Genomic DNA, 22091 nt, shown 5'->3' on the forward strand with positions numbered 1-22091 from the left:
ACAGTATGTGTCTGTAAAATAAGGAGGATCCACAGTAGGTGTCTCGGAGTGGATTAGAGCGTCCTGGATGGAAGGAACCAGATGGCAGTGCAGTGAATCAAACAGGGTCATGGGCACCATTTACCACAACCAAGGCCTCAAGCTTAGCCAATCAATCAGGCTGCCTCACCCCCTCGCTGTGCATCTCCCGACACTCGAAATGTGTGTGTGTGTGTTTGTGTGTGTGTGTGTGTGTGTACCGTATATTAGTGTGTGCTGCCGAGGTCTGGCTATCGACTGTGGCTGCCCTCTTCACCTCGCACCTTTTAGCTGTAACTCTCAAAGGGAGGGAAAGAGTAGGAAACTGCAGGTACTGGAGGGAAAACTTTAGACAGAAACCAGACTGACATAGAAAAATAATACTGAAAAATCGTGAGAGAGAAACAAAGAGGCTCATCTACAAGATAAGAATTTCTCATGAAGATGTTCTGACTGAAGGAAGTGATAAAGAGACGACAGTTAGATTTAAAAGTGTTATTTCACCATTATGTACATAAGACAAGCCTATTATCAGTTATCACTGTGTACGGAAGGTGTACTGGTGGCTCTGGTGACCCTCATCCCACCAATCTGAGGCCTGTACTACGAAGCGAGTTCAACATACCCAGGGTATCTTCTCGTTATCTGGCTTCACTAACCCTAACAAACGAGATCACGCTAAACGGTCCTACGACGCTGGTTATCAACTCTGTAAATCAACCCAGGGTTTCTCAGTCTGGCTACGAGCACGTTCACATGAACGGGGCGGTGTTTGCACCATCTGACCAATCACAGACTTGCAGACAGACAGGCAGAGCGGCACATTTTACAAAGGAAGAGCAAACTATATTGGACAAATACGAAGAAGTTAAACACTTAATCCAGACTAAAAGTAACTCAGTTGAAGCTGTGTTATTTAATTTTTTTCTCATAAAGTTATGACTTTTTTCTCGTAATATTATGACTTTATTCTGAAAATCGCAAATTGTTTTCCATCAATGTGGCCCTAATACTCTGTAGTACATTTGCACTTTGGACTTCACTACATTAGACTTATGCACTATATACTTAGACTAAAGTAAACTGTGTTACCTTCATCACAATGCTCAAATGTTTTGTGGCTCCAGACAGATTTTTTTTTTTTCTTTATGCCTAAAATGGCTCTTTTGATAGTAAAGGTTGCTGACCCCTGACTAGGGTGGATGGTCAGTCCTCGTCAACGTACATGCTTGTCAAATACGTACAATGTAGAGATTAGGACATGTAACTGACCTCTGTGTTCATCTTGATGACAATAGCTGAGCTTTTATACATACAGGCTGCCGTATGGGTGCATTTGTAACTGGAAGATTCTGCACATGGATTTAAAAAGGATTTGTCTTAATGTACTGTCGTATGAATGTCTGTTGCTGAAAAGAATGTTGTGAACTTTCCAAAACTGCTCACATAGTCAATGATGTCTTTTGAAGCTCACTACAGGCAGAGTCAGTCTATCAAGTCCAGTCAATTTTATTCATATAGCCTAACATCACAAATCACAAATCTTACAATCTGTACAGCACACAACACCCCTCCGTCCTTACACCCTCAATTCGGGTATGAAAAAAAATCCTACCAAAAAAAACTTTAACAGGGAAAAAAGTGAAAGAAACAGACGAGGGATCCATCGTACAGACATGATGTTGTGTGTACAGAATAGACCAACGTAGAAAATGGATACTGGAGGATGTCAAGCAACTTCCAGCTGCCGCCAAATAGACCTGAGCCACGTAACCTCCTCCACCGTGGAGACCTGGAAAGAGGACAGACACAAACACACAAGAAGCAAAACAGAAACAGGAGAAAAGAAACAAGCACACACAGAGGGAGGGAGAGAGAGAAACTGAATCTCCTGGTCGACGAAGAGCCAAAACATCTGGAATGAGGCACCGAAAGCCAGATGAGAGAAAGAGACCGGGTCCCTGGACGGCCGATGTGTCCAGCACAGAGCAGCCTGAGTGAAAAGAGAGGACAAGGAGGAGAAACTAGGGAGAGAGGGAGGCACACAGTTTAAGCACTCATGTGCTTTTGGGACAACAAGTCTTTGAACAGCTAAACTGCTCTTCATTTCTTATTCCACCCTGAAGACCTTCCCTTCATTTGATTTCTCGATGCATCCCGCTGACTTTGTAAAATCTCTGCTCCGGAATCTGCCAATTACTTCAGGTTCTCCGGTGCCACTCAGTGGGAATTCTAAGCCATCAGCCTGCCTAAAGTAGACCAGTGTATTTTTTTATTTATTTTTTTCAAAGGGATCATGCAATTAATCTTACAACATTGACATTTATCTGCCCCTCTGGCTCGGCTTAAAGCGGGCAAAAGTCATCGATCTCTGTTTTGCACCTGCCAGCGGCGGCTGAAAAATAACGCCGGCTCTAACGGATTAAGGTTAATTAAATAACACGAGATGCAGTCGTTACAGATGTACAAAAATAAGTAGGGAGGAAAGAGTGAGAGAAAGGAGAGGAGAAGAGTTGGGGGGAGAAAGATGGGCGAGACACTGAGTCAGAGGAAGTGTTTGCTGTAAAATGTTTAACATTAGTGAGCTGCAGTGTGAGAGCGGGATGAAACGGAAGGAAAGATGAATTTGTTTGAAAGAAGCGTGAGACAGATTGACAAAGTGGGAAACTGTCTTTGAGTCTTTTGAGCCTCGGCAGGAAAACTGATGATAGAAAAACCAGAGTCCGGACGCTGACTTTTACTGAGACAGACAGACAGACAGACAGACAGACAGACACCCAGACACCATGACTGGTGACCGGCCGATAAGTCTCTGATATAGATGATTCTGTACCGTCAAATTTACACACGTGCTACGCAACGGTTCACCTCGAGCACACGGTGACATAGACATCATCATGTTTAGGAGGTTGGGCTTGTTACCAGAATGCTGTTGGTTCATATTCATAGTCAACACCTGCTGGATGGTTGTGTACAGCTAGCACTCCCTAATTACACAGAATTGTAAAGGACTAGTTCAACATTTCAGGAAATACACTACAATATTTACACTCTTCCTCAGAGTGAAATGACACCTGATTTGACTGTTATCAAGCCATTAAAAAGGCGTTATCAGTCGCTATAAGCACCATAGATGTGGGTTATTAGGGGCCTACTACGCCTACTATGTTGCAAAGGTGAAAGTGAAACTTAAAGGTAACACGTTCTAACATGTAAAACTGAATGAAACGTCACATTTTGAACAGAAACAAAAAGGCTTCTTTAGGTTTAGGCAACAAAACTACAACTTCAGTACCTTCTTTCAGATGTGAATAGATGATAAAACCTACTAGTGGGTGTAGTAGGTCCCTATTGACCCACATCTATGGGGCTTATAGCGACTGATAACATTCAAGTCAAATCACATTTCACAACTTTGCCTTAGGGGGCTTTACAATCTGTACAGGATACGACACCCTCTGTCATTTACAGTGCGACCCTCTGCTATGGATGATATGCATCCATAGCACGTTATGGCTGGTCTAATGTCTTCTAATGAAACACGACTGTGTTGTTCTTTGTGCTCATTACGAACAGATCAAAAGGTCAATACGTTGTCTGTGTGTGTGTTGCAGGAGAGCCAGTGGCTGGACAGTGTGTCTCTGCTGATTAAGGACTCGTTGGAAGGAGACATGATCGACAACCTCTCCGGTTCAGTTTTCCACCACTACTGCTCTCCTCCCGTCTGCAAGGACTGTAAGGGCCACCCACAGGAGGTGAGCGGGGTCGCACACATCACACTCACTGACATCCCTTCTCTTTTTTTATGTACAGTACGTAGCGGAGCATCGTAAAACACTTCATTCAAACTGGACAGAAACTAAATAAAACTCACCTAATCCGTCGTCGTTACTCTTTCCAACAATCACCAAGTGTGCTTTGGTCGAACTCGCAGAATCTACACTTGTAGATTCTCTCTCTGTCTCTCTCTCTGAAGGAAAGAGGCGGGGTCATGCGTCATCAATGCGTCATCAGTTACACTGCGCATGTGTTATACCCAGAGGTCTTAATGCTCTGGCTGATCGGAATCCTTAAAAAAATTCCTGAATCCGGATCATGGCCCGGATCGCCACGGACTTTTGGAGTAATCCTGCTAACAGACAAACAGACAAACAAACAAACCAACAAACCAACGCCGGTGAAAACATAACCTCCTTCCTAGGCCTTCGGCCTTGACGGAGGTAATAAAATAAACAACAGACACATCTAAACTCTGCCGTTTTGAACAGTTCAGGATCAAAGCAGTTTGATTCTTCACATAAACCATGTCTGCAGAAATAAACAAATCCAGTGTTACTGTGTGGGAAGACAGAGAGAGAGAGTAAGAAACATGTGTGTCTAATCCCATAAATATGTGCTATATACCATATCACATTAGCCATGCTGTGTGTGTATATATGTGTCATATGATTAAATCTCATTAATGTGTGGAGCTTCTACCGAACCACATGTGCATATATCTATTTCCCCCCAGTCAGTATACTGTAAGATCAAACACCTCAGTGAATCCACAGCATCCTCCGTTTCCCCCCCCAAGGTGTTTGAAAAATGCTATTTATTTATACATTTGTGTAACCATCCCGATGCAGACAGAAAGCCGGGGTGCTCAAAAGACGCAACACATACATATCAAGAGCTGTAAAACACTCCTACACATTGTTCCAAAGCTGAGGAATTTCCTGTATTTATTTAACCTGTTATATACCAAGTTATTCATTGTTGTTTCGGGGTCAGAGTGGCAGCACCAGCGCTACAAGATGAAAATATTGTGCTGCTGTTTTTTATGAGCAACGTGATGCTGCTGCTGTTTTCAGTTCAGCTTCACATTGATGAAAACCCTGATACATTTTCAGATAAGTTATCATTCTATAGAAGTGTTATGATTTCAAAATTAAGTTTGCGTAACAACACGTCTATAATGCATTATAAGATAAGATAAGATAAGATGATCCTTTATTAGTTCCACAGCGGGGAAATGTACAGCAGCAATCAGTAAAAACAAAACAAGATCTAATAAATAAGCATATTTATAATGCGTTATAATCTTCTTATAGCATTATAGTCATAAGCATTCATAGATATTCATAATGCTTTATAACAATAATCATAACACATTGTAAAGTATAATGACTTATAAGGTCAAGTATCATATCATTGCTGGTCATTAATTTACTTTTTCATAGTGTATCATAGTGTATTATAATCCCCATAGTTGTAATACATTATAATCTTTTTATAATGCATTATAAACGTTGTTATAATGCATTATAATGTGATTTTAAGTTACTCTAAGGTAAAAAAAAGAAGCATAATTAAATCTATGCAAGAACACACAAAATGTTGTAAAATTAATTCTACTTTACTTACAGTAAAGCAAGCAATGACCACTTATAATCACATTATAATGCATTATAACAGTGATCATTATCCATTATAAAAGAAAAAGATTAGAATGTATTACAACTATGGGAATTATAATACATTATGATCCTTGCAAAAATAAATTGTCAGTGAGTGACCGTGAATTCTGTGTTATGATTGTTGTTATAAAGTATTATGAATATGTATTAGTGCTTATAACTATGACTATACAGTGCTATAAAAAGATTATAACGCATTATTATATTTATTATATTATTTAAGTGTGTTTATGATGCATTATAAACATGGGCTTCATAGAAAATGTCACTGAAGTTTGCAGCAAAAAATCGCTCTCATGTGATCCACAATGCTCCAGATTGAGATGAAACCCTGCTCACATGTACAGTAATGTTCCGAGGAAGGTGACTTTGTTATTGCAATTAAATCACTGTAATTGAAAAAAAAAAACATTTCTGTGCACAGTGTCCTTGATTTCAATGACACTGTGCGATATGTGCGACGCCTTCATCCACAAACGCTTCGATTACGACTGTACTGAGTGAAAGAAGCCGAGGAGGAGCTGCAGCAATGTGCTGCAGGATAAAGGAGTACCATAAGACATTAAATATTTATTTGCATGTTGTATGTTAATCTAATGCCAGCGGCACACAAGAGCTACCCAGATAGATCACACTTCTTCACATGTGCATCTTAATATCTAGAACACATTTACAGTAAGCTGCTGTGACTCATACAGTGACACACCTACAATACACAGCTACAGATATTAAATATGTATGCTGCACATAGGTTGAAATCATGGAATCACCTCTGCTCCGAGCTAAAACTGGTTTCATTTCTTATGTGTGACTGATGTTTTCGCATGTCTGCGTGCGTCACCAGTGAATGCACGTGGTTTAAATCACTTGGTGGTGAAATGTGTGATTGCCCCTTTGAGATAGACCTGATTGTACGAGGCAGAGAAAATGTCTGAACATCTTTTCCACCCTTTGACAGCTAAGCCCTCCGATATTGGATATAGCCGTTTCTATCTTTATAGCAGAAATAAAATCTGGGTATTACATGTAATTGATTTTATTTTGAATGAAATGAAAAACAGGATGAGCAGATAATAATAATAACACGGTGCAAGTGCATATATCATGAAGCCTTTCCACCTTTTGAGAACATTGAGGGATAAAAATGTGATTTCGTCCACGCCAGAGAAAGAGAAACATATCAGCATCACGTTACCTGTTGACCAGTCAGACTGCAGATGCAACAACTTGACTTGTTACTTGCTGTGTGTGTGACAGATCCAGCTGGCGGAGGTGGAGCAGGCGTCTCTGATGTCAGAGCAGCTGTCAGATAAGTCGTCGTCTCCAGCGCTGCCTGATGACCTCAGCCTGGACGAACACAGCAGCTACCAGCTGCTGGGGAGAGACAGCCAGGTACTCACACACACACACACACACACACACACACACACACACACACACACGTTTCACACGGATTGGACTAATAAAGTTATTGAAAGTTATGTGGCCCACTACTGGTGTGTGGGTGGGTCCGACAAACACAGGAAACATAGTCGTTTTATTAAACCTAACGATAGTTCTGTAGCCTAAACCTAACTAAATAGTGTGGTTGCGTTTTTTGTTTTGCTTCAATTCACTACGTTAACCAAATGTTTAAAGCTGTGACCATAAGCCAGGAGAGAAAAAAACGTTTCGTTCGAAACGTAATTGAAAATTCAGTTTAGTTGTATGGTCAACACATTCTCACTCCCGACTCGTTCAATACCGCCGCTTGGTCAGCGCCCCTTGGCATCAGAGACCGACACACAGGCTCTTGTGTTACTTTTGGAAGCGTCAGGGATAGCGTGTCAAGATACGCTCGTTACATGTATAGCGTCCTTTCAAATTAAACTTCCGTTTTCACAGGAAGTTAGGTTTAGGCAACACAACCACTTAATTAGGGTTAGGAAACGGACGTGGTTGACGTTAAAGATAGGGTCGACGATGTTGGAAAGCTAGCATAATTTGACGAGTCACGTGACTAAAGGCTGACGTGACAAAATAAGTCAACGTTACTTTTTTAGTTTCACACGGGACATGAACAGCAGTCTCCTGGTTGAAAGTCCTGTTTTTGTTTGACCCATTCAGCACCGCTCCCGTCTGCCCTGAATGGACTCTCACGCTATTAATACTACGTCAGTTGCTCCGACTGTCTAATGATGCCGCGGGTGGGTTTACATTGGAGTTCGTTGAAAGCCCGGTTTGTCCCATACTGTCGCTAAATGGTGCCTCCGTGCGTTGGTGTCCGATGCCGAAGGGCGCTGACCAAATGGAGGTGTTTGGCGGAACATAATTTTGTGGGAGAAAGGGTTGTCCTATCTGTTTCTCCAAACTGAGGGCACACCAACCATCATCTACTGTAGGTAATACACCAACTATGGATAAATACCTCATACAACCCCACTTCAAAAACTCCAAACGTTGGCCCTTTAATGCTACAATCATATTTTAGACATGATGGAAGGCCTTTTCCTATGTCAGTATAAAATGCCCTGGTGCACAAAGCCAGCTCCTTAAAGAAATGGTTTTCCCAGTTTGGTGTAAAATGACTTGATTGGCCTGCACAGAGCCCTGGCCTCAATCCATCCAACACCCTTAGGGATGAACTGGAAGGCCGACTGTGAGCCAGACTTTATCTCTCAGCATCAGTGTTGGACCTCATTAATGCTCTTGTGGCTGAATGGGAGCAAATCCCTGCAGCCAGGTTCCAACGTCTGGAGAAAAAAAGTCTTCCCAGAGGAATGGAGGCTGTTATACAGTACCAGCAAATGAATGCAGTGTTCAAATGGGATGTTGTGGGCCTGCATGTACTCTACTGAAAACCATCTTCACATAGAAATCATCATCTAAAAGCTGGAACCTGAAGATTCATTTGAGATGCAGCTCAGCACTGTGTGACAAGTTCCTTTAGTCATAAATCAGAATTAAACATGAATTAATGAATTATTTCAAATGAATTGTAAAAGTGTATAAGGGCTTAGAACATTATGATAGAAGTATATGATGGTCATCCCCATGCTCTATTATGTCTCATAAATTGTTGCAGCAATTTTTGGGGTTGATACCATTTGTTACACAGATTCGGTGCTAAATTTAACCATTTTTTACCACTCGAGAATTGATAGAAAATACCACATTAAGACACTAAGACCTTGAGGAACACCATAGAAAAAGCCGTGCTGTGATTTGGTGACAATAAACTTTTGACATTTATGAGATTTCTGCAAGAATTGCATTTTTCGGCGACTGGATGGCAAGCGCTTCCGTTGTGTAAACTGCTCAGAAACCCCCTTATTGTCAACCTAGCTAGGAAAGCCATCCATCTTCTGAATGCTCTAGGTCTCTAGTTTGTGGCTGTAAAGTTTCATGAGGCTGTGATTATCCTAGAGGTCACCACAGGTTATTTTATACAGAGAGGTCATGTTTCAAAAAATGGTCTCACTACAATGAAATGGCTACTATGGGGACTAACATCATCACACATGAATACAGTTGGGCTCATTGGATCCACAAGAGTCTCAGCTTTACAGTGATACCCAATTTATATCATTTTGAGACTGTTTAGGGACCCCAGTATGCAGAAATATTCAAATACTCATTTTAGAATAGGCGAAAATAACACATTTGCAAGTCAGTCGGGATTGCGGGTAACATTCGCTGTAATAATCACACACACATACTAACAGGTCCATGTCTGCGGGGCTTTGGGGAGTCACACCTCATGTCATCTTCCATCTTGCTAATCATCATTAATTACTATTTACATGCTTTACTGATTAAAACACCTGCCTCCCTCCGTGCTCCTGATACGGGCATGCTGGGATAAGTGTGCATGTGTGTGAGCAGCACGTCTTTTTATATCTCCATCTTCCCATGACCACTTGGCTCTCAGCTCACAGCGGTTCCACCTGGCCTGTTTCATCACTGCCTTATTGAAGGCCAGTTCATTTGATCCAGTTTACAGCCAACAACAACTGCGGAGCGGAGCAGTTTGAAGCTTTGAAGCGTTCCTTTTACCACATCCAATTTTAATCAGACTTGTATAGATGGATAAAGAAAGGGGACATGAAAAGGGAGCTACTTTTGAAATTGGAAATTGTTCTCAGATTTTCCATTATGACAAGGCTTTCAGTTTGATATCTTTCCTGCTCCGGTGAGCATCGGTGCACCTGGATATCACGCTTCTATTCTCTCTGCGTCTTTGTGTCTCTCCTTCTCCTTCTCTTTCTGTTCAATCTCTCTCCTCCTCTTCCCATCACACGCTCTCAGAGGGGCAGCAGTGACTCCCACAGTTCGGACGAGTTGCCCACCCAGGGGGGCTACGGAGGGTTTCGTCCCTCCAGCTCGGGAAGCGAGGAGGTGGTCCAGGAGTTGTTCGAGGTGGGCGTCCATCCTAGGCTGGATAGTCCCTCGCTGGAGCAGCCGAGCCCGACTCATTGCACAGGTACCGAAGTACACATGATCGTTAGTCAGTAATGTCATGAGTTACTTGGTGCCACTTCCTGAAATCAACAAGTTCTCACGCCTAAATAACAAAATAGGTAGATTATCATTGGCTTTATATGCCCATTCATTCAGGCCAAAGTCCCCCAGAACAGCTTTTATGGCCGTATGAGAACATTGTTATACTCCATGCTTTGCTACTGAACATAACTTCAACTTCAGGAGAGACACCGCAGGTGAATAGGGTAAAAGATTACACTAATAGATGGGATAGACACCATTAAACGTCCCCAGTTGATTACTTACATTAAGACTATTACTTTTTTGCATTACAGGTTTTCTAAACAATCATTCTGAAATATGCAAATGAGGCATTATCTTATCAAATTTGTGCTAATTTGCATACATTTCCAGCACAGAAATCTGAACATTGTTTAAAGCCAGGTTCCTTTTGGAATGAATTTGAATTTTGTATATCTCTCTTTATTACTCCATAAATCAGAAAATACTGTCAACGGCCATAAAAAAAAAAAAATCCATTTTCACAATGTTTTTATGAATGAAATGTTCAGGCTATGAATGATATATGATCAAACCCCTCTGTAAAAACCTTCAGAATATAGATAGGAATGAAACTGGAAAGTTTGGTGCTGCTGAAGTGGAGATTTCTGGCTCAGAGTGAAACAAATCTCATTTAGAGAAAACGACCTTTAAAGGTCACATATTGTAAAAGTAAGATCTACATGTATTTGATATAATAAAGCAGGTTTAAGTGATATAAAAATACTGTTAAACTATCAAAACGCTCAATATACAGAGAAACACACACAGCCCATATTCAGAAATTGTGCGTTTGAAACAAGCCGTTAGGATTTCTGTCCATTTGTGATGTCACAAATCTACAATATTTAGACCATTTCAAAGTTTTAAACGTAAACATTCTAAATATGTCCCAGTTGATTTCCTGTTGCAGTGTATGTGAAGGACATCAGCTGACAGGATGTAAACATGGACCCAAGCTGTTTCCTAGCAACACAATTCCATTGAAATGCGCTAAAACAGAGCGTTTCAGACACAGGGTGAATACAGGTATATTCAGACAGACAGTATAAGAAAAATAACGTGTTGCTTGAACATTAAAGCATGTAAACATGTTCTAGTAGAAACCCAAAATACAAGCATGAACCTGAAAATGAGCATAATATGTCCCCTTTAAAGGTATGGATTGTAAAATGCCATACATTTTGAAGGCACGACAGTTGAACAGGGTAAAAATGTTTAACTAAGACAAATGAGGCGTTATCTAACGCTAACTTTTGGTGAATTTAAAGTAGTAAAATAAACACCTAGATGTGTATTTTGGATGTTTTCTTTCCACTAGTCTGAACAAGAACACATGTTATGGAAGCAAAATCTCAATATTGACCGGTGCATGCATGGAAAACAACGTTTTTGCCCGGGATGTCTCCCCCTTCAGAGAGTCTCAGATATTCTTCCAGAGAAGTGGAGCTCGGTGGGCAAAGGCTCGACCACCATAAGAGTTGTTATTAAATCGAGGAATGGTTCAGTAACAGACCTCAAGGGAACATGATGGAGCATATGGGGAAATAAGGCTGGAGATGTATGAAGGAGTCAGCTCATTTAAAGTCTTATCAGGTTAGAAGGAGGATTTTTAAAATCAGCTGTTGGGTGAAGCGGTAACTAATGTGGAGACACCAGTACCGGTGCTATATGATCCAGCTTCTTCCATCTTGTGAAGACTCTGGCAGCTGCGTTCTGGACCCGTTGGAGAACTTTTCTTGCTCTCTTAGGGGCTGATTACACTGTTTTCCTAGCGGTTAGAATATTCTCAACTTTTCAGCACCGGGCGCGGAGTTGCACTGCTCGTAAATGTCAAGCTTAGCCCCAAACAGCCAATCAAATCAAGCAAGAGGCGAGCTTTATTACTTTACCACTTTGTTCCCGCTTAGATGTCGGCAGATGTGGTAGGGCTAGCTAGCTAACTAGTTAGCTGTTGGACTGTGAGGGGGAAGGGGGATATTCATATCTCATGTCTTGATAGTTTCATGTAGGCTACTGTCTTTCAGAAAAAGAGAGAGAGAGAGAAAGACCACATTTCATCGCATTTAATCGCTTGGTTGCGCTCGCAGCCCCACTGCGACGCGCCTTGGCGTGATCAGCCCCTTAGGTATGCCCGAGAAAAGTGCATTGCAATAGTCTATTTTAAATGTTATGAAGGAATGAACGAGGATTTCAGAGTCTGATTTTGATACAAAATGTGGCGTATTTGAGCTATTTTACGAAGGTGGAAGAAGACAGTTTGTACTTGATGTGTGGTTCAAATGTAAGAGACGGATAGCATACACTATGACCAGATTCCTAACTGTGTGGGTCTGAGAAATTGTGCAGCCATCAAGGTTAGTGGAAAACTGATGTGAATCTATCTGGACCGACCAGCGGTAAACATAGTTTTACCAAATGCCTGTAAAGTTTGGTGGATAAATGTAGTGTAAATCACAAAAACAGTATATTTGGAGTGCTTTCTATTGAGTATGTTCCATTATTGTTGAGTGACCCTCAAGCTTTTGTGCTACTATATAGATTCCTATTATATTGTTTCAATAATAAAAATGTAAATGAGAATGTGAGCAGTTTTTCTTTTCAGTAAAACCTGCTTTTTGTCATTTTTTTTATCCAACTGCAGAGGAATTGGTTCAATTGAATCTTTCACATCATCCAATCATATTAAAATAATCCCTCTCAGGGTTACCTTTCATCAGCGCTCCTTATTATCCTTATCAGTGTTCTGTGTGACCCCTCGCTGGTATTTAACCAACCACGATTTCATTAAACCGTGACTTTGACGTGACATTGATAGTATCGTTTAAATAAGACGAGGCTTTTTTTCCTCAGAAGCGTCTCTGGAGTCGACACACGAGACACACAGGACGCGTCTCATGTTCCACGCCGTTGATTGACTTCCACTGCAATTAAAGCGGTGATAGATGAGGCCAGCAGCGTCGCAGGCACATAGATGTTGATGAAACGACGTGTTATGGTATAGCTGATGGCTCACTGCCCGCCGTAACGTGACCGTCATCAAAGGGACAGATGGAGAGATACGAGGCAAAGTCAACTCAGGGCGACTGTTCAACAGCACACAACATCACACACTGTCACTGACGACATGGAGGAGATGTTTACATGATGTGTTTCCTGCCAAGAAAAAAACGTTATTCTTTATCTCATGTAAAGATCAAACTATAATTTGATTATTATATAGAATATGAACATTATTACCGACAAATCTGTATTAAACTATAACTTTTTTTTCTTTCAGATGGAGATGAGGGAAGTTGCAGTGGAGGTGGCGGCGGGTCTTCACCCGTCTTCCACCTCCCAGCAGACTTCTTCCACCCAGCTGCCGCGGCTCATCCAGGCAGTCCTGGGAACAGCGTTAGCCCCGGAGACAGAGGGACGTCCAGGCTGCCCTCCCCGGCCTCCTGGGCCTCCCTCCGCTCACCCGGAGCCAACAGCAGGCCCCTGAGCTCTCAGGTATTATGGACAGGTGAATGGATGGATGGATGGATGGACATACAGACCTGACATCAGTGCCTCTGTGTAACCCTTCAGAGACATGAAGGAGCAGTGTAAACAGTTCATTCCTGTGAGAACGCTCATTGATCCAGAGTCGTCATGCATCAAAAACACTTCAGGCAGTCGGATGGGATTTGCTAAACGATGTATAATGTAGACTGAGCTTGTGGGCCCAAATATGGTGATCTGGAAGCTTCATACTGTAACATGCCTCAATACAAGGCTACACACAGTAAAGCCGGTTATACACTGTACGATTTTAGCCCATTTCTGTCCCCAATTTTGAGCTGCACGACTCATTTTAGAGTTGGACCGAATTTCAGCTTCGTCGGGCGTTGTTTGCCGTGCAGTGTACGGGGGGGGGGGGACCGATAAACTCCTCCAGACCTGCTGTTGGACAGTCGGATGAATTTCTGACATGTCCGAAATTTTTGTTGTACGCCCGCAAGCTCTCACACAGTTGAAGAAGAGCCACAAGCAGATTCTCCAACGTCAACGCCTTTTTTCTTCTCTTTTTACAGTAATCTACGGAGGCTCCCCCTAAAGTGAAGTTATTAAATATTCCTCCTATTAAAAATTCACCGAAATTATGCAAAAGCATATTTTTCCAAACTAAGTGTTGCAGTACAACTATGTAAGTAATTTTGGTGGTACGACACTGTATAATACTGAAGTTATTGAATATCTTTCTCTTTACGGCGTTGCACTTTGTAGACGGTCTCTGACCCCTCATCTCAGAGCCGGCTGCACATAGAGACCGATGTAATGTGTCCAGCTCGGAGGACTAAAGGCTCGTTGTGATTAAAATTAGGTTATAGCACGTTGTCTACCTCACTACGGTTAGAAAGAGCTCTCGTTGGTGTTTTAACAACGTTTTCTGTTATGAGTTATTGATCCGGGAAGTTTGAATCTGTCAATATCTCTCCAACTTTACCAAAGTACATCATCTAGGGGGGCTTCGTACATCAGCAGTGCGTGGACTTTCAGGAATGATTGGAAGAAGTGCACTATGAAGTAGTTCCCTCATTACTAACTAGAGGGCACGGATTAATGAAAATGTTCTCCTAGGGGTCTCGGGGGGCTCCGTAGTAATCAGAGCGCAGCTATCAAGATAGCAATGAAGGCTATAATAGATATAGCTAGTAAAAGGTAGCTAGCTTACCTCCAATTCTCTCTGCAAATGGACAGGACATACTGTCCACGTCTTCCTCGCCACAGAGAATCCATATAACGTTACCTTTTTTTTATAGACGTTTCAACAGACCACTTATGACTCAGGTCGTGGCTGACGATCGGATCCGTACAGTGTGAGCACATAAATCGTGAGCTTTGGCTTTACATCGCAAACGATCTACTCGTCCAGAAGAAGCAGGAAGTACACAACAACATCTCTAAAATCCTACAGTGTATGCCCAGCTTTAATAAAGATACTTAAATGATTTTATTCCAGTCTGTCTGCAGTAGCTGAGCTGCAACATCCCTTTGGCATCTTGTTGTGTTGGAATTGTGAACGTCCACATGACACTTAACCAGCATCCATTGATGTCCTGCTGTTAAATTATTTAGTTATAATTAAAGCTATGATCTCATCCGTATTGAATCTAACACCTCCCCTGTGTTGGCTTCTGCAACGAAACAAACGGGAATGAAAAAGGCCCTTATTTTAGTTCTTGTTCCAGTGTAACCATGGAGACACGTTTATCTTTCTTCCCCCCTCTCTACCTGTTTGGTTTGTTTAGCTCTTGCCTGAGTGCCTCTGTGATCCTCAGCTGCTACAGTAATGCTCTGCGGCACTCAGCTAATTATCCCGGCCAGCCCTGAGCCCGATGCCGACGCTCGTTGTTCTTGGCTCACACTCTCTTTTCACATTCTCTTCTGTTTTCTTGTGTTTCCTTTATCCTCTTTACGTCTTTCTCTGGTGGTCCATCTCTCTACCGCCTCTTCTTCCCCTCCTTTATCTTTTGGTTCTCTTTTCTGCCAATCCCTCCATTTCTCCTGTTTCATAATCTCTTACTCTCCCATGTGGTTTTGTATACTGAGAGTGCTGGGATTAGGAGTAATGACTAACTCCCTGCTGCCCATGTAACATTTCCAATGACACAAATGCTATATGACACATTGCGTGGGTTGCACCAGTCAGGACAAACTTTAAAACCAGGGATTTTTTGGTATTTATTTTACAATTCTGTTGCACCAAAACTGTAAACCTATTTAAATAACTATATCAATTTAGCAGGTTATGTTTTAAACCTCTGGGGTCGAAGCCATTTTTTATGTCCAACCCTATGTGGACATGTGGACCAAGCCCCAGCAGACGTCCACATCAAGTCCCCAGGCAGTGCGCCGGTTGTCGATCCCAACTTCCGTAGTGGCCAAACGGCGGTACTACAACTTCCGTGTCAGTCACGTGATGCCATTTGGCCCCAAAAATACTTTTTCCCGTAGACTTACATTGGGAAAGAGACGTCTGTAAGTCAGCGGCTAATTTTTTTTGAGGTGAATCAACTTCCCAGTATGATCACTCTAAATAGCCCTTATTTAAAAATGAAGGTCATAAAAGTTGTAAAACGCATTAATAGCCGAATCCAGAGTTATTTCCCATCCTCCGTTCATGTGAATGAGACCCAGACCGAGGCTGGAGCGCAAACAGTGACGATGGCGTGACGTTGGGACCCCGTGACCGAGTCATGTGACCGGGTGGACGCTACTGCGCATGTTCAATGTACGCAAGATCCAGGTACTTTTCCAGACGGAAGTCGAGCCATTTAGGCTTCATGCACCACTGAGCAACTTTCATAGGAATGAACGGGGCCCCGCCTCCAACGCTGTATCCAGTTCTCTTAATACATCCGAACATGCCTACTGCACATGCTACAGGTTCGTTCCACACTCCAGTCAAGTTGGTGGCGTACGCACCTCTAGCTGGTTTACCAAGAAGAAGAAGAAGAAGCAGATAACAAAGCGGATGCTTGTTTTGAAGAGAGGTTGTGAGAGGAGATCCGCCGTTACCCACATTTATATAATTTGTCTTCAAAGGAATACAAAGACAGACAAATGGCGTTGAACTCCTGGCAAACAACGAAATGGTGTGTGGATCGGGAAAATGTGCATGTGTGGAATGCCAGTCCGCCGCGGACCCTCAATTTTAATATGAAAGGAACCTCGTGCGTGTCTGTGCGACCAATGCAATATGTCTGAGTCTTTACACCTTGATTAGTCTTATTGGTACGTTGAGTTTGGTAACCACAATATCTCCGCCCGTCTCAACCTGAGCAGAGGTCTGATCGACCAGAGTAAGTGAAAACACTTGTGCTGGTGTGCAGGGCCTTGAAGGGAAGATACAAATAACAGTTAAATATATTTTGTCATACTGTATTTTAAGCGATGTTACAGATGGGATTCATTTAAAACCTGGTTCAATCATTTTAAAGGAAGTTTAGCTAAACTAGTTAAAATGTGCAACCCAGTAATATTTGACCTACTAAAGACTGAATGTATTTTCTGTCACCACCTCCCTCCTCCGTGTGCAGCACCCGTCCCACAGTGACTCCTCCCTGGCCACGGGCAGTTCGGAGGGCAGCCTGCAGATCACTCTGGAGGAGGGGCTCAGCTTCAGCGTGTCCCCGCCTCGAGATCTGGATCTCCCCGTGCCTCTCCTCTGCCCCCTCCCCAGCCACCCCTCACACCCCCAGGGACCGGCCACGGGAAACCGGGGCCACCCTTTACTAAAGAGACGCAGCACCACTTTTACCCTCCAGGCCACCAGGGGGCATCAGAGGAGCCAGAGCAGCTGCGGCGGCGGCAGCACCAGCCCCGGCTGCCCCCGGCAGGACTCCATGGACCCTTCGGACGAGGACGTGGGCACGGGGACGGCCGGGGACGGCTGCCGCCAGACCCTCAACAGCGAACACTTGTCAGAAACACTGAACAGTCTCTCGCTGACGTCGCTGCTCACCCCGGACTCTCTGGCGCCCCCGCTGGTGAAGAAATGCAACAGCACCGGCTCACTGGACCAAACTAATCTATCCGCCCGGAGTAAAGACGGCCGCCACCTCTGCGGCATTGACGCCCACGGTTACTTGTCCAACCCCTGGACGGAGGGAAGGGCGAGCGGCGAGGAGGAGGACAGTGATATCACAGGCTTCAGCATGAAAAGCAGCACAGACACAAGCTCCAGGAAGAATAGATGAAACACTCGTTGCCTCTCCGTAGTGGAACTCTTTAAGCATTTTTTGCATTTGTGGACCTTGAACAGAAACAGGAAGCGACTTTTATGACACGTCCTGTGAACCCTCTTTGAATCGTGCGTTCCCTCTCTATTCCTCCTCGGATCTGGCTGCTTGGGATCAGTCATTTCTCAAAAGAACACAGTTGCTTCTGAGTTTTGACATCCTCTCTTTTCCATGGGATATGTGGTCGCTCTTTTGAAAGGACTTAGAGATTAATGACGAGGGGCTTAGCCTTTTAGCGTAACCGGGACTCAGCTTTGAAAGATGTGGCCGTCCTGGGCTTTACATTAGAGCCATTTAGAAAGACAGGCCTGAAAATTACAGTGATTGATGAACTAAAATGTTATTTATTAAGTTAAAACGGAAAAAATTCAATATCAAAAATTGCTTGACCCAACGTGCCCTCAACCTCTGTGCAAAAACAGTGTCGTCACCACGGACAGATGGCAAACTGAAGCTTCTTTTGAGGAAGAACTGAACTTTGTACAGCCATTTTTTTGTTGTTGTAATAACCATCGCTAACAGTAGCATCGACCAACCTGTTTTTTTTTCCTCTTTAGCAGATTCGGTGGGTAACAGAGAAATTGAAAGGTCGTATATTTCCTGTGTTCTTTTTCCAACTTCAATGTATTGAAGTTGTGTTGAATGTAGACGCGTCTGTCTCCGTCTGTGAGGGACCGAGACAAGCGAGGAGCCTGGCCGGTCTGACAACTGACAAAAGGGCCTCTCTTTGAATAGCAGACTGGATACGTGACTGCTGCTGAGAATACATGTGGGTTGTCAGTGTGGAAGCGTTGGCCGCTCTCAGAGTGGACTCTTTGTGCTTTCTACATACCCATGAAAGGGCTAAAATGTATTGAGTGCAGACCTGGGCCAAAACCTTATCGGCAGATAATCCTTTGCTGCCTAACACACTGTTTGAAAGTGTCTGTTGGGTAGAAAGACTTTTCTGATGCTATAATAATAATAATATATAAATGTAAGAGAGATGTGTCACTGAAATGAACATTGATTTGTAAAACTGTTTCGCAGAAAATGTTTCAAATTCCCTGAAAGATGTATTTAACAGATCCGAGCTGCACCCTCTAGTTGCATGTTAAAAGGGGAGCAGTGACTCCTTCAGGTCAAAATAGACTTTGCAAGGCAGAGGGGAAACCAAATATTATTAAAACATCTCAATATAACATGAACATTATAGGCTTTACAACAGAAGGAGGCAGTTTGATGTCATCTGTTTGCAACTGAAAAACACCTAGCTATTAGCCCTCCTAGAGGACACGATAGTGGCATGGCTCTAGGGATGGCATTGTCTGGCTTCAGTCCGCCACTTTGGTCCAGACTAAAATATCTCAACAACTATTCAATGAATTGCCATGGAATTTTGTGCAGACATCCATGGTGTCCAGATAATGAACCCCAATAACTTTAATTGTCCCCTGAATTTTCACGTAGCACCACCAGCATCTCAAAGATCACTTAAAATATCTCAACATCTACAGCATGGATTAGCACAAAACCTTGCACATTCATGACATTCATGTTCCCCTCAGTATGACGTGTAATAACTTGAAATGTTTCCTCCAGCGCCAACATGATGTCAACATTTGAGTTCATCCAATACTTTGTTTTATCAAATAGATTAAATTGCGTACGAAAAATGAGGAATGACTTTTCGTAAGATGTCATGCAAACCGTTGTGTGAGGATACGTTGCCTGTGAACACGAATGTTTATTTGGAAGCACTGGATCAAACAAACTTCCCCGTGTGGGATAATAAACTGATCTGAATCTGAAAAGACACTATGCATGCAACAAGTGGAAACTGACACGTCCAGAACTGATGCTAGAGGGGTACCTAGAGCGTCATAGTTTGAACCGTAGGGCCGCCAACCAAGCGACGGTGCACTGACACCAGTTTGAATTAAGAGCGGACATCGACATATATACATACACTGCTCTGTGGGACCAGTCTGGAGATTCAGGGCGAACTGAATGACATCAAACTGCCTTTATGACCCTCTGCCATCGTTAAACGGCCCAGAATACACTTTAACAGATATAGTAATATACCTGAGGGTGCTGCCCAGCATGTGTACGTAGGTTCAGTTCTCTGTCAGACTTCCAGGAATCATTCAGACGATGGGATTCACAGTTTTTTTGTTTGCTGCATTAAACCCAAATGATTATTTGACTCAGGTCTGCTTGAGTGTAGCAAGATATTCGAAAATACCCTGCGAGCAATGTGGTCCAGATCGGTGTAACGTTGAGCACTTGTTTGTCAGACCCATCATATAGTATGTCATAATCATTGAAAAATCCAGAGCAGGTAGACCTCAGGTGGACCCATATGCACTCACACACAGTATCACACATTGAAGCACATACATACATACATACATACATACATACATGTTACATACACACACATATCATACAAAGATGTCAACGTCAAAACACTGCAGGATGTTTCTGTTTGAGATGAGGCAGAAGAAACCTCTTCATCTCTTCCTCTCCGCTGTCTTCGTCCCCCTCCTTATTCTCATTCAGTTATGTTATCTCCGTTCCACAGGGAAGCCGGAGCATTAAATGACTATTGACTACCCTCCCCCCCCCCCCCAACACACACACACTCTCTATTCGAGATATGCAATATGCTACAGTAGATGTACAGTTAGATGTATGAGACTCGTATAGATAGACAATATGGTGAGAGAAGATTATATTTATGAATTCATGTATTAGAATAAAACGTCACCGAGATTCAAAAGGTCACTGAAAGGATGATGATGATGATGATGATGATGATGATGATGTATTCATGTATTCCCAGAGTGTTGGAGTGTGTGTTTTCTCTCTTTTTTCCCTCCATCTCTTCCCGCCCCGATTTTCTTTCGCCAAAATGCATGTGGGTTCTTTCTTTTCTGTTCTCTCTTAAATGTCATTCTAGTGTCATATAAAAGTGAAATAGCTTTTCAACCTCTGACTCCTGAAGTTTCTCTTTCAAATGTTTTTTTTGTTTTTGTTTTTCAAGGTTGTCAAAGTTCAACGTTGGTTCCTTTTTCATTCAGTCCAAAAGCTTAATTTATCTTATCGAGCAGTGTCCTGTAATGCATTTTCCTTAGATCGAAGAAAAGCTGAGTCACACCAAAAAAATATTTCAAATCCTCAATTTGGATGAAATGACTCGGTGTATTAAATGAGTCTTTTTTCAATAAATCAACTTTCTTTATTTTACAAAAATAAAGTGATGACATCTTGACGGATTTGCCAAGTGAATTCAGATACATAACATGATCTTTTTTTGTAAACACTTAATTTACTATATTAAAGTTAGTTATATTAAATAGATTAATTCTTATTGTGGTTAAATAAATGTAATGTAATATTTGTTAGATTGCTCCTAGACCGCCCCGTTAATACGTGCGTAAAGCGGGAGAGCAAATAGGTTTTTGACCACAGTGTTTTTGAAAGGCTAAATGCCAACAAATATGGACTGAAGCTGAATATATTGCCACTAAGTAGCAAATAAATATATATGTTTTAATAGTTTTATATATAGTCTTTTGTATTAATTATCCGGTATTGACTTTTAGTTATGTATGTGCAAATCGAATTTCGACAACCTATCTATGGCGGACCTCTAAGGGGAACTCCAGGTTGGGAACCACTGTTGTAATGGACTAAATTAAATTGATCTGAATGAATAATTCAGATTTCACTTCTTAGCATCACATGTTTTGCCTTGAAGCAGGTAAATGGTTTGTTATTTTGTCCTCTTTTTCCACAGTTGATGAAGCTCCTTCTGCATCACTTTCACTCATTTTGATACCTTGAAGAGTTCAGCCCTCAAGATGCAAGAAGAGCACAAACCATCCAGACAAGTAGTCTTTAAAAAAAACGTCAAATGCACCATTTAACCAGTCTTGTCTACTTCATGTTTAACGTTGTTTATTTTCTTACAGCTTTCATTTTTACAGGACAGCCGTGCACTTTCTCACCAAACACACCAAAAACCAACTCGTTTGCATTTAATGTTATAGATTTAGGATTAGATTCACATTACGTTAAATTTATTGTTGTGTTCATGTAAAATGTTGCTCATGGCGGATTTAGACACAAATGATGAGGTGCAGTGTTACAGTTATTCTCCTGTTTTTTCCTAAATGTCAGGTTGCACCCAGAAGATTTGTTCGGCTCCTTTGTAGTTCCCATTATTGAGGAAGCATCTGAGCACTGAAACAAAAGGTAAATGGAAGGTTTGGCCGACAGCACAGCCCCGTGGTTCTGTTCATGTGGATGTTGGGTATCTCACAGCTTTTCAAGCCTG

The 22091-nt window shown here is 42.3% G+C and overlaps 1 protein-coding gene across 3 annotated transcripts in view; it reads left to right on the forward strand.

Moving 5' to 3' along the window:
- LOC141765072 (voltage-dependent T-type calcium channel subunit alpha-1I-like) overlaps positions 1-19473 on the forward strand; it is a 169172-nt gene extending 149699 nt beyond the window's left edge. For all 3 annotated transcript variants that reach the window (XM_074630923.1, XM_074630924.1, XM_074630926.1), the window contains 5 exons: positions 3633-3773; positions 6735-6869; positions 9765-9939; positions 13279-13493; positions 17066-19473. In XM_074630923.1, coding sequence (XP_074487024.1) covers positions 3633-3773; positions 6735-6869; positions 9765-9939; positions 13279-13493; positions 17066-17725 — 1326 coding nt within the window. In that variant the 3' untranslated portion in view covers positions 17726-19473. The remainder of the gene's footprint in view (positions 1-3632; positions 3774-6734; positions 6870-9764; positions 9940-13278; positions 13494-17065) is intronic.
- Positions 19474-22091: the final 2618 nt, after the last annotated feature.

The sequence above is a fragment of the Sebastes fasciatus genome, chromosome 3, assembly GCF_043250625.1.
Source record: "Sebastes fasciatus isolate fSebFas1 chromosome 3, fSebFas1.pri, whole genome shotgun sequence".
In the NCBI taxonomy this organism is placed as follows: Eukaryota; Metazoa; Chordata; class Actinopteri; order Perciformes; family Sebastidae; genus Sebastes; species Sebastes fasciatus.